Raw genomic sequence first — 13,288 nt, 5'->3', positions numbered from 1 at the left:
CCTGGCTTCTGCCGAGTCTCCTCCCAAAGGGGACCCAGGAGTCCTGGCTCCTGCCGAGTCTCCTCCCAAAGGGGACCCAGGAGTCCTGGCTCCTGCCGAGTCTCCTCCCAAAGGGGACCCAGGAGTCCTGGCTTCTGCCCAGTCTCCTCCCAAAGGGGACCCAGGAGTCCTGGCTCCTGCCGAGTCTCCTGCCAAAGGGGACCCAGGAGTCCTGGCTCCTGCCGAGTCTCCTGCCAAAGGGGACCCAGGAGTCCTGGCTCCTGCCGAGTCTCCTCCCAAAGGGGACCCAGGAGTCCTGGCTCCTGCCGAGTCTCCTCCCAAAGGGGACCCAGGAGTCCTGGCTCCTGCCGAGTCTCCTCCCAAAGGGGACCCAGGAGTCCTGGCTCCTGCCGAGTCTCCTCCCAAAGGGGACCCAGGAGTCCTGGCTCCTGCCCAGTCTCCTCCCAAAGGGGACCCAGGAGTCCTGGCTCCTGCCGAGTCTCCTGCCAAAGGGGACCCAGGAGTCCTGGCTCCTGCCGAGTCTCCTCCCAAAGGGGACCCAGGAGTCCTGGCTTCTGCCGAGTCTCCTCCCAAAGGGGACCCAGGAGTCCTGGCTCCTGCCGAGTCTCCTCCCAAAGGGGACCCAGGAGTCCTGGCTCCTGCCCAGTCTCCTCCCAAAGGGGACCCAGGAGTCCTGGCTCCTGCCGAGTCTCCTGCCAAAGGGGACCCAGGAGTCCTGGCTCCTGCCGAGTCTCCTCCCAAAGGGGACCCAGGAGTCCTGGCTCCTGCCGAGTCTCCTCCCAAAGGGGACCCAGGAGTCCTGGCTCCTGCCGAGTCTCCTCCCAAAGGGGACCCAGGAGTCCTGGCTCCTGCCGAGTCTCCTCCCAAAGGGGACCCAGGAGTCCTGGCTCCTGCCGAGTCTCCTCCCAAAGGGGACCCAGGAGTCCTGGCTCCTGCCGAGTCTCCTCCCAAAGGGGACCCAGGAGTCCTGGCTCCTGCCGAGTCTCCTCCCAAAGGGGACCCAGGAGTCCTGGCTCCTGCCGAGTCTCCTCCCAAAGGGGACCCAGGAGTCCTGGCTCCTGCCGAGTCTCCTCCCAAAGGGACCCAGGAGTCCTGGCTCCTGCCCAGTCTCCTGCCAAAGGGGACCCAGGAGTCCTGGCCCCTTGGCCTTGAGGAAGAGAGCTGTGGAGGCTCAGGGTTTTGTCCTGCATGCTGAGGGAGACGGGTCTTTCCAAGGCTGGAGGGGGCCCAGGCCAGGCCAAGAGGGACTAATGCCAAAGGTCTCCCCATCTGGGCACTGAGGGACATTGTGGGGAGAAAGGAAACGTCTTCCCCTGAGCGACATTTCTGCCTGCCGATCTCCCAGTCAGGCAGCCTGATCTGTGGGCTGCTGTGGCTTTCGGTTTCTGCCTTGCTTGGCTGCTCTCCCTTGCACCAAAGGTCTCCTCTGCAGGGAGGGAAGCGGGGAGGCTGAGGCAGCCCCACCCGGCCTGCTTGTCGGGGATGGAAGCCATTTTGTGGAGGGCTGGCAGTGAAGCAGAAAGGGAGGGGAAATGGCTGCCTGCTCCTTCCCGAAGGGGCTGCCTCAAGCAGTGGCTTTCGTTATTTGTTCATCTTCATGCCACCATCTCCCTAAATTGGTCCAAGGGTGGTTTAAAGCCACATATCAAAGCTATCCAGCAGGAAAACAGAGCTACAGGCAATGTCTAAAGTCCTGAAAAATTCTTTAAAGGCTGTGAAGAACAAAATATTTTATTCCTGACCGTTAGTTGTTGTCGCCCACTGCACCTCCAGGAAGAAGGGAAAGGAGAGGGAGAAAAGTCTCCACAGAGAAGAGCAGGGGAGCAGAAGGAGCCTCAAGCCACTGAGGAATTTCTAAAACAAGACTAGCCCTTTGAACTGAACTCAGAACCAGACAAAGAGGCAGAGGGTCTTTTGGCCACGGTGAGATTTGGCCCTAAATGAGCTGTGACGGTGAAAATCCTGTCAGGTTTATCTTGTAGCAGCTGAAGCCTCCCTACTGTATTGGGGAAAACACCACATGTTACAGTAATCCTGTCAGGAGGTGAGGAGAACATGGATCCTTGTGGGCAGACTATCCCTGTCCAGAAAAACTAGATGGAGCAGGTGAAAAGTGAAGCTTAAGACGTCCCTGAGGTGACTGAGCCCATTGAGTCCCAAAAGTGGGTCCTGGAGAGCCCCCCTCAAAACAGCCAGCCTCCTTCTTCAGAGGGGCTTCTTTGGTTATACTAGTGAGGCTGCTTAGGTGACATCTCACAGAGATAGTTCAACAATGGATCCCTCCATTAGATTTGAACCTTGGCTGGATCCAGGACCCCAGGAATCAGAAGGGACTCAGGCATCCTGCAGACTAAGACCACCCCCCAAACTCACAATAATATTTTGGCATCAGACAAGGGGAAATAGGGATGATAGAGATCGTGCAGCTTGGGAAAAAGAGAACTCCCCAATAATTATTCACCTTCCAACTTCACAGCCCCCCCCCATTAAATCAAAATCTTCCCTGTACATGGGCAAGGAGCGGCCACTACTTGTCTCTTTGCTGATTTCTTGGAAAAGGCAGCAGCTTCTGCGTGTGTCCCATGCTTAGCTCAGGTTTCAAACGTGGCAGTGGGATGTGGGCCAAGCACTCTCTGGGCCAAGCACCCAGCCTTGGCTCAGGGCCTTCCAGAAGAGCTTTGGCGGCCGCTGGGTCTTGCTGGCTGGGCAAAGGGGGCCTCCCTGACCCCCAACTCCCCTGGGCCTGCAGACTTAGAGGGTCCCAGGCAGGGGGAGAGAAACTCATGGTGGGGCCAGTATGACGAGAGAAGGAAGCAGAGATATGTGGAGATATAAAATGTCCCTTTAAAAAGCTGGTGGGCTCTGACCTGACCCTGTGCTAAAACCAAACCTGTTTGTCAGCCTCCCACCACCTGCTTCCCTTCTCTGTGTGGTCATACTCTCCCCCCCCCCTCTCTCTCTGTTTTGACCTCAACCCTGAGGTTCAGCTCTAGTTGCAAACCTGAGCATCTCTTTACAAGGCAGAAAGTTAAACGCTGGAACCCCCTGCCACTAGATAGAGGGACGCAGGAGAAGAGCTGGGCTGCTGGATCCCACCCAAGGGGCCCATCGAGTCCAGCATGGCGGTCTCCCAGTGGCCACCCAGATGTCCCAGTAAGGAAGCATGCAAGGAGGACGGGAGGGACACCCAGCGAGTGAGATGCGAATGCATTTACTGCCTCTGGCAGTGGAGGAAGACGGGAGCCATCTTTGAAGCCATGCAAGGGCGTTTTAGAAAGAAGACCCAGGAGGCTGTTCTGCACTGACTCTGTTTATATAATTTAGCAGAGTTTAAACGATTCCCTGTTTGAGTTTATGCAGGGACAAGCGGATTGCTAACTCGTTTGAGTCCTATCAATATTTATACCTTCCCGGTTCTTCCTTCCCTTCTGTCCCTCTAAACAAAACACACATGAATCTGAATCATATTAACATCAACTACTTTACTTTCAGATTCATTCAGTTTACAGAGTTGTTCCTGAAGGTAGGCTTTAGTTACTTAACAGATAAACTATACTAGAGAGTAGTGAATCATGAGAAGACTGCATCTGAGCAAGGGTGGGGGGGGGGCGGGTCGCCCCGGGTTCCATCATGGAGGGGGGTGACAAATAATCAAGGAACAATTCCTGCCCTACTAGGGCGGTTCATTAAAAAACTTTTTTTAAAAAAAATGCCTGCTCCAAAGGTCTTATCTACACTAGGGATTATATAGCTATATATGAAATTTCATGCATATCAGTTAATATCTTGATCCTCCTCCACAAAAATAGTTGTTTACTTGGCCGTTTTCCTGTGTTGTGAAGGCTGAATTTTCAATTCAGTGGAGCAGGGTCACCATCACAAAGAGGATAAAATGGGCAGACTATGGTACTCTTTTGTCCTGTCCTCCCCCAATGTCTTTCTGTCTGAGCTGGCTCCCTGCCTGTTACGTTACAGGCAGGGAAACCCGTGTGGGTTTCCTCTCTGTGTAAAGTCTTCAAGCTGTTCCTGTGCATGCCTGACAAATCTGCCCCATTGTCAAAATTTATCTTTTCCCCCACCTCCAGTCTCCGTTGTTGGGTGTCCTGGATGAGGGGAAAAATAGAAGACGGATGGCCATTGGTCGGGGATGGTCTAGTTGAGATTCCTGCATTGCCCCAGGGATTGGGCTAGATGACCCTCAGGGGTCCCTCCCAACTCTACAGTTCTCTGGTGCAGGCTTGTGCAGAGGTTTAGGTACAAGTTGGATGCAAGGAGTGCATAGGGTTGCAGCCCATCTTATGCACCATCGGCTCAGGAATAAGTCCCACTGATCATGATGAGACTAGATTGCTGCTATGCAGTCCTGTTTTCCTTTTCAGATAATACAGAGCATGGAGAAATCACAATAAATAAAACCTCCCCTTTAGTAGTTTCAAGCACTACTACAGGTTCCTCATAATATCTGTAGTGCATTCTTTACTGTGACGGCACCTGCACCTTGGAACTCCCCGCCTCTTGCAACAAAACACGTGCCTTTGCTAGACTCTTTTCGGGCACCTGCTGAAAGCATTCTTCTTTAGGCAAGCATACCTAGATCCTTAGAAAGTTGAAGTAATTGTAATCTTAATATTTTAGCTTCTGTATGTTTTAAAGTAGGGTTGTTAATTTTTCTTGATTTTACTGCTGTGGTGGTTTTGTTTTGTTTTTATTTTTTGGTAAACCACTATGCAGATTTTTTAAAATAAATTTTATTAAATAAATAAACAATAAATATAAATAAAATAACACAAGCCAAAACACAATTCATCCTTAGATTTAAGTATCTGTCCATAGTCGCCTACTTGTTATCAGAGAATCCACATTCCTTTGTAAGAAAATATGAAATAACGTAAAACAATTTTTGCAGGCAATTTTTTTTTTAAAGTTGGGGGAGTGGTGACATGAAATTTTCCTCGCCGGGTACCACCTGAGTTTCCTCCCTCTCTGCATCCAGCAGCAACCCACCAACAGACCAACTGCCACATAGAGGCAGCTAGTCCTCTGGGAATGTTGGACTTGACTGACAGCTTGACAGACTCAACCCTCGAGTGCATCTCCCTGGGGATCTCACAGCCCCTCTCCCCAGTTCCAGAAAGAGGGGGGCAACCCAGACCCCCCTGGAGATGCGGGGATTGAACCTGGCGTCTCCCAAGCAGCTTCCCTTCCATTGAGCCAAGGCTTCACCTTCTTGCGCCTCTCCAGGGAAGATGTTCTCTTGGACCCCCCCTCCCTCCCCCCCTGGCCACCCCCCTCCGCCCTCCCTGCAGGGCAGGACAGGAAGAGCTGCCAGGGGGAGGGAGGCGGCGTTTCCCAGCGAGGAGCTGCAAGAACTTCCTCGTTCCCTCTTCAGCCTCGCTCGCCACTTGTGCCTCGAAGTCTGCCTGGCGACCGGTGCCGCCATCTGCGCGAAGATGTCCGATTGGTGGAATATTTTCCCTTCGCCCAATCCCGGCTCGTTCTGCTGCTGGTTCCGCGGGCGGGGCAGAGAGCGGGTCTCAGAGCGGCGGAGGGAGAAGGAAAAGGGAGCTTCGCTTTGGGGGGAGATGGGGGTCCTCCTCCTCCTCCGCTGCCCCCCCCTGATCCTAGGGGCGGCTGCCCACCTGCTGCTGCTCCTGGACTGCGCAGGTGAGGACTCTGCTCTGGGGCGGGGGGAGAAAATAATCCCTTCCCAGACATCTCTTTCCCCGACTTGGGGCTTGTTTTGTATGCCGCCCGGGGCAGGGGCCGCTTCACTCCTGGGCTCGGGGCTCAAGCGAAGAACAAGACAAAGCTTGAAGGTGTTGGCAGGATTCATGGGGGGGGGAGAGAAGGGACTCGCCTGTCCCGCCCCCCGCAGCTTCGGGGTGACTCTGGTTTGTGTGTGTGTGTGTGTGTGTGAGAGAGAGAGAGAGAGAGAGAGAGAGAGAGAGAGATACAGATAGAGAAGTCTTTCTTCTTCTCTTTTTACCTTCCCTCTTCTCTTCTAACCCTCAGCCGCTCTAAAAACTCTGCTGAAAACCCTGGAGACCAGCCTGGGGGTGGGAGCTGGACGCGTGTAGAGCTGACTTCATGGGGGAGGGGGTGTCTGAATAAGGGGTCCCCACCCGCAATTCCCCATGTTGTGTTGTTCAGGAGTTCCCTTTCATCATCAGGTTCCTTCTGCTTTACAGTTGTAAACCCCCCCCCAAAAAAGACAACCCCCTTCCTGCTGCCTGTCAAAAATGTAGGTTTCCTAAATTATTCAGGGGGCTCCTCTCTGCTGTTTCTGTACATCCCCTTGTGCACGACGGACACAAACAACTCCTGAGAAACAAAAGGGGGGTCCCCACCCTACAGCTCCGGGCCCCCTGAATACGCCCTCTTTTTATATTCTGCCTCCCCCCCCAAAAAAAATTCAAAAATGTTGGAGCCTCTGCCTGGCTTCTGGGGCTCCTAGCCATGAATTGCCCTTGCTCAGAATATTCCTGCTCCCTCAGCCCACCAATCGACTGGCTCTGCATACTATTCAAGGATTTATCACTGTTAAATTCTTAATTCCACATTCCAGATTGCTGCCTTTGGTGTTTTTCTCCTTTTGGGGTTGCCACTCATATTCTCTGTTTAACTAAAAAAATGTATATCCTGCTCTATTGTGGTAAAAACTCTTATTAATTTACAGGAAATAGTAAAATAATAAAAACAGTCAAAGCATTAAAAAATAACTAAAATTAGCATTGAGAGGTCAACACCCGTCAACATTTGACTATTTGGATAGGGTTGCCCAAAGAAAAATGTTTTAAACAGACACTTTTGTGAGACAAGCGTACTCTTCATGGGAGATAGCAGCAGGGTATTCTGTTTTCCACCGTGGAACTCCCTCAGAAGGTGGTAGATTCTCCTTCCTTGGAGGCATTTTAGCACAGCATTGCAGGGGGTGAGACCTTCAGGGTCCCACCTATGAAATTTATTTTAGTTTCCTAGTTGTTTTGAGATGAGTCACTGGCCAAACTTGAGCGGACTTCTTCCTCCTTGAGGATGAAGTTGTCCAAAGTGCATTCCACACAATTTTCACAGGGTATGATTGGTCCTCAAGGACCACCTCTTTTCATATGAACCTACCTGGACCCTGAGATAATCCTCTGAGGCCCTCCTTAAGAGCCTGGAGGGGGGCAACGCAAGAACAGGGCCTTCTCTGCAGTGGCTCCCTGTCTGTGGAATGCTCTCCCCAGGGAAGTTCACCTGGTGCCTACATTGTACACCTTTAGTTGCCAGGCAAAATGTTCCTTTTTAACCAGGCCTTTGGTTGATTTGACTGACATCCTTTTAAAATGTGGGGTTTTTTTTGGGGGGGGGGTTATTAGGTTGTTGTTTTTATTTGGCTTATATATTTTGTGGTTATATTTTGATTTTGTTCCGTGAACCGCCCTGAGATTCTGGGTATAGGGCTGCATATAATTTCAATTAATAATAATAAATAAAAACAATAATAATACATCCCATTTTGCTATCTGAGGCAAAACAGGAATTTTCTCCCCCCCCCCCCGCACTGTGCACCCTACCTGCCACCCCTTCTCTCGCTGAACAACTCTGCTTCTCCGTCCGGGGTGGAAAAGATACGGGGCAACACCACATGCCAGAACGGCTCCCTCTTGCCAGTTGGGGGGGGGGGCTCCTCTGGTGGCAATAGAAGCCGTGGGGCTGCCTCTTAGGCAGGCCAACTCTGGAGATGATGCTGAAGCCTCTGCTCAGCTCCCTGCCTCCCCTCCATCCTCCCCCCAAGTCTTTCTTGGTTGTTCCTGTGGAGACTCATTAGGCCCCCTGGGGGCCAGAGCTGGTACAGCCTGTGGGAAAGAGCCCTTTTGGGGATAAGGTTCTTCCTTTGCCACGCTTTGTCCCCCTTCCTGTGTTTCATCTTGTGGGCAAGTGTGGGGAAAGGGGGTGTGGGGCCACATGTTGAGACCTGGCCCCAAAGTTGCATTTGCCCTCCTGCCCCTGCTATCCCTGGGGGGGCCTTCTTTCTCAGGTGGGGAACCCGCTCTGTGGGTGGCAGCTCAGACCATTGAAAGATTGCAACACTGAACCATTGAAACACCGATTATCAGAAGGGGATCCAGGAAGGATCTCGGAAATTACAGGCCAATGAACTTTACATCTCCCTGGAAAACTGGTGGAAAGTGCAGGAAAATTGAAATCAGGGAACATGATAAAATGGAAGATACAATAAGTTTTGAAATAAGTTAACAAATTGCTGATGTTTTATATGACAGAGAACGCAGGGTTTGGAGGATGTGGGGAAGTCCTTTAGATTGGATGGAAAAAGAACATGGAAATTTGTTATTCTTCTATTCTATTTTCTTATAACTATCCTTTATTCTTTTTTCTGTATTTCTTAAAATTAATAAAAATATTTAAAAAAAAAAAAGTGCAGGAAACTGGAATGCATTTAACTTGAAGGATTTCAACTGTATGCTGGAATCACACAAATATTATATGCAGAAGGCAGAGAGCTCTTTTTGTGCAAGGTTTTCCCAGTACCGAAAGAGCTTTGAAGCTCTCTGCCTTGCATAAGAGACTCTGGCAGGTTCTCACAGGATCTTGTGGGGCTCTCCTGAGTTCCCAGGAGATCTTTCCAAAGCCTCCCAGAGCCCAGGAAGCAAGACCCAGGTCAGACCCGTTTAGTGCATGGCTCCAGAAGGTCAGATGGTGGGGCGGCTCCAAGGGAGTGGCTGAACTAGGCCCGTTTCTGCAGATCTGAGCCATCCCAGTCAGGGCAGACAACTCTGAGCTACCTGGACCAGTGATCTGACCCAGGAGGAGGCAGCTTCCTGTTCTCCCAATATATGGATTTTGCTTCATCTGGTCTCCCCTCCATCCACTTCCCAGACCTGAGCCTGCTTAGCTTCTGTTTGGTGCCTGCATCCTGAGCCTTCAGACCATGTTGTGGGAGCTCTCATCAGCTTGGCGCTTGCAAGTGGGGGGCAATTCCTGCCCCCTGGGCAAAAGGGGAGGGGCTGGCCTCTCTCTCCCTCACAAGGAGCCTCAGTAGAGACATGCAGGGATTTAGTGCTGCCTGGCAGAGCTTTTTCTCGCCCTCTGCTCCATGGGCTAGTGTTGTTGTTACTTGTATTTATATCCTCTCCCCTTTTCAACTCTCTGATTCTTAGGCTCCCTCTGCTCTGTCTCCTCTGTGTTTAAGGGCAGGTCTACAAACTCCCCCAAACCCTACTGAGCTTTGTATCTCCTAATTTGGGGCTGCTGTCTGTAATACAGCAGGATTAGGCTGCTGCCTTCATCTGCAGGACCCCTAACTCTCTGCCCCCCTTTCTCTTCCTTTCCAGGCTCCACTTCTCACTCCCTGCGCTACTTTGAAACAGCCGTGTCTGAGCCTGGCCAGGGGCTGCCCCAGTTCATTACTGTGGGGTACGTGGATGACCAGCCATTTGTTCAGTACGACAGTGACACCAAGGAGTATCTGTCCCTAGTTCCCTGGATAAAGAAGGCGGAAAAGGAGGATCCTCAGTACTGGCACACGGAGACTCAGATCGCTCAGGACAATCAGCTGTCATTCAAGGAGAGTCTGCAGAATCTGTTGAATCGTTACAACCAGAGCGGAGGTGAGTGGAAGGCAGGAGAGGAACAGAGTCACACCTGTCCCCCCGCCCCATAGCATTTCCTCCAAGGGCCAGAATTGCAGGGAGGGGGCTGCTGGGAGGAAAGGAAATGGAGGGTGGGGGTCTCCACCAGGGCAGAGGCATCTCCCCTTCCCTTAATGAAGGTCTTAATGGGGGCTGGGGTGGGGGGGGGGACAGAGAATGAGACTTGGAGGGGAGAGACCCCGCCCCAGTATGACCCTCTCTGGACCTGCACATCTTACCAAGGAAATGTCTCCATTACCTGCGCTTCCTTCCATGCTGGGCTTGGCTTAGGCCTTGTGAGGTGGAAATCTGTCTAGTTCATTTTCCTCTGGGAGGGGAAGAGAAGGGTGGGGATCCTGAGGCTAATACATGGTTAAAACCATAAGCACAGTGGGCAACTGAAGGGGGGGCAGACAAGAGCCCCCAAGGTCTTTCTGCAGCCTGAGGCAGGGAGTCCCCAGAAGATCGACACTGGCAAATATTAGCCTAGGGCTGCCATATTTTACTGTCTTGTGTCCAAAAGGAGCATTAGGCCAGAACTGGATCAGGGTCCATTAATATCACAAATAATCTGTTTCCTAAGCACTTTGGGTTGTGTTATTTCTGATTTTAGTTGGAAAACTTATGGCTAGTTACCTGGAAGGGAAGGAGCCCCACTGAATTCCATGGGACTTGCTTCTGAGTAAACCTGCATAAGATCCCACATCTCCAGCATTTTTTATACATCTGTACTTACTTGATTAAGGGACGCAGGTGGCGCTGTGGGTTAAAGCCTCAGCGCCTAGGACTTGCCGATCGAAAGGTCGGCGGTTCGAATCCCTGCGGCGGGGTGCGCTCCCGCTGCTCGGTCCCAGCGCCTGCCAACCTAGCAGTTCGAAAGCACCTCCGGGTGCAAGTAGATAAATAGGGACCGCTTACCAGCGGGAAGGTAAACGGCGTTTCCGTGTGCGGCTCTGGCTCGCCAGAGCAGCGATGTCACGCTGGCCACGTGACCCGGAAGTGTCTCCGGACAGCGCTGGCCCCTGGCCTCTTAAGTGAGATGGGCGCACGACCCCAGAGTCTGTCAAGACTGGCCCGTACGGGCAGGGGTACCTTTACCTTTACCTTTACTTACTTGATTGTCTAGCAGTCTGTACTTAGAGACCCTTTAGAAAGGTCTTTCACTCCCTTTGTCCAGTTATGGTGATTTCTGCCCCCTTCCTCAACCAGCCTTGGAACTGTTATGACAGGAATCACTAAACTCAGTAAAAGCTGGTAGACCTCAGGCCAAAGCCTCTTGGCACACATTTTTGCTTTTTAAACTTTCTTCTGAAATGAGTCAAAAGTGTTAGTCCTTTTGAGACATTAGTTGTGAGAAAGGATCAAGCATGCTGGAAGGGTGGGGAGAGGCATTTGTGTTTAGCCCCAAAGTTGAGTGACTGCCCCCTCCAATTGCAATTTAGGAGCAGAACTTCAGAAGTGGGAGCCTCTGCTGGGTCTGGAGGGAGATCTCTCTGTGATTTTGCACCTTTACCTTCCAGGCTTCTCCACTTCCACACTACCTAAGCAGGCTCCCTGCTTCAGGACTTTAGCCCTGCCCCTGACAGCACCACAGGTGTCCCAGCACTTCAAACAATAACTGCAGTGGAGGGGTAGAAAGGTGGGTGAGATTGACAGGTGGGCTATGCTATGATGTCAGCTTCACCCTCCTGCCCCTTTTGGCCCATGGGGACAACCCTGATCAGGATCTGGGCCCTGAAGCCAAAGAGATTCCCCGCCTGTGACACAGAATAATGGAGGTGGAAGGAGCCTTGCCAAAGGGGTCAGCCTGAGTGTGTCCAGAGCCCTCTGGGGCCTTCGTTGGCCTTGTCAGGCTTGCAAGGAAGAAACCCAGGGGGTCAGCTGAGAGCAAGCCAGCGCTGCAATGGGCAGGTCTGCTTTTCTTGCAGTGGGATCAGGCCTGGCCTGGCCTTGCAGGCTTCCTCTTGGGCTCCTGCGAATTCTGCTTCTCCCCCTTTTAAAAATGGGGATTGGGCCCCTCCTGAGCCCCTGCACCTGTCCATGGAAAATGCCCCATAAATGTCACCAAGGGGCGCCTCTCGTTTCCTGATCATTTCTTGCAATTGCCTAGCTCAGAAAATCCCAAACTAATGAGGTGGCCACTTCAAAGGTGCCACGGAGAGCCCTGGAAATGCCCCTGAGTTTGTTGTTGATGTTTTGAAGATTTGCTGGTGGCCCCCTGGGGTGGGCAGGAGGATGCTGGGGACCCCCCCATCTTTGACAAGGGCAGCCTGGCTTCTGCTGAGAAGGGGGACTGCATTTAGAAGGGGGGCAAACCCCCCTTGCGGCTAGGAGGAAACTTCTTTTTCCAAAGGCCCTTCCATGACTTTCCTCCTTTTAGGGAAAAGGTCCTTGATATGGAGAAGCTGGGGGGAGAGAGATGGAGGGGAAGAGGAGACATTCTCTCTTGAAACGGCCCCCCATGTGTGGGTGTCCCCCTTTCTATTTTTTTTTTTAATATTTATTAAAGGTTTTTCATTTACAATAAAAAAAAGAGTGAACATAACATTACATATAACAAATTTTCTTATCACTTCTGAACTTCCTCACATCTCCCGCTCCTACGTTCTAGTTTAATACACTTAAAACAACAATTTATTCCCTTATTTCCATCCTTACTGTCAAATTTTGAATATATTTCAAATTTTAGATACATTTATTCCAATCCTTACAAAAGAAAATTATACTTAGCCTAATAATTATCTAAAAAAATTAGGTTTTTCATCTTATATTTAGATTAACTTCATGATTTACTTCATCTATTTTGTTGGTGCCAATTTGTCTAAAATCAAGCATCCTGCTTAACATTCATACAATTTACAATATTTTTGCAAATAAAACTTAATTTTTTTTCCAGTCCTCTTCAACAATTTCTTCTCCCAGGTCTCGGATTCTGCCAGTCATCTCAGCCAGTTCCATGTAGTTCATCAGTTGCATCTGCCATTCTTCCAGTGTGGGTAGATCTTGGGTTTTCCAGTATTTAGCAATAAGTATCCTTGCTGCTGTTGTTGCATACATGAAAAAAGTTCAGTCCTTCTTTAACACCCCTTGGCCGACAATACCCAAAAGAAAGGCCTCTGGTTTCTTAAGAAAGGTATACTTAAATACCTTTTTCAGCTCATTATATATCATTTCCCAGAAGGCCTTCACTTTAGGACAGGTCCACCAAAGGTGAAAGAACGTTCCTTCATTTTCCTTACATTTCCAACACTTATTATCAGACAAGTGGTATATTTTTGCAAGTTTGACTGGGGTCATGTACCATCTGTATATCATTTTCATTACATTTTCTTTCAAAGCATTACATGCAGTGAAATTCAACCCAGTAGTCCACAACTTTTCCCAGTCCTCAAACATAATATTGTACCCGATGTCCTGTGCCCACTTTATCATAGCCGATTTAACCGTTTCATCTTGTGTATTCCATTTTAACAGCAAGTTGTACATTCTTGAAAGTACCTTGGTCTTAGGCTCTAACAGTTCCGTTTCTAGTTTCGATTTTTCCACCTGGAATCCTAGGGTGTCCCCCTTTCTAGGGGGGGACAGGGGGCAGCTGAGGCATCTCTCCCAGAGGGGCAAGATCCAGAGGAGCAGAGCCGGGGGGAAAGACGGACAGA

General features: G+C 50.7%; 3 protein-coding genes across 4 annotated transcripts in view; 2 read left to right on the top strand and 1 right to left on the bottom strand.

Annotated features, from left to right (window-relative positions):
• The window catches only part of LOC310837292 (uncharacterized protein), a 530,615-nt gene that overhangs the window by 333,930 nt on the left and 183,397 nt on the right, over nt 1-13,288 (bottom strand). The gene's annotated exons all lie outside the window — the stretch shown is intronic.
• The window catches only part of LOC310837752 (class I histocompatibility antigen, F10 alpha chain-like), a 75,269-nt gene that overhangs the window by 43,760 nt on the left and 18,221 nt on the right, over nt 1-13,288 (top strand).
• The window catches only part of LOC310837790 (class I histocompatibility antigen, F10 alpha chain-like), a 95,424-nt gene continuing 87,470 nt past the window's right edge, over nt 5,335-13,288 (top strand). The window contains exons 1-2 of one of the 2 annotated variants that reach the window (XM_083724920.1): nt 5,335-5,664; nt 9,336-9,611. In XM_083724920.1, coding sequence (XP_083581046.1) covers nt 5,451-5,664; nt 9,336-9,611 — 490 coding nt within the window. In that variant the 5' untranslated portion in view covers nt 5,335-5,450. The remainder of the gene's footprint in view (nt 5,665-9,335; nt 9,612-13,288) is intronic. The other variant, XM_083724914.1, reaches the window with a different exon arrangement.

The sequence above is a fragment of the Podarcis gaigeae genome (assembly GCF_964106915.1).
Source record: "Podarcis gaigeae genome assembly, chromosome: 2".
NCBI classification, from domain to species: Eukaryota; Metazoa; Chordata; class Lepidosauria; order Squamata; family Lacertidae; genus Podarcis; species Podarcis gaigeae.
This window is presented reverse-complemented; position numbering and strand designations above follow the sequence as displayed.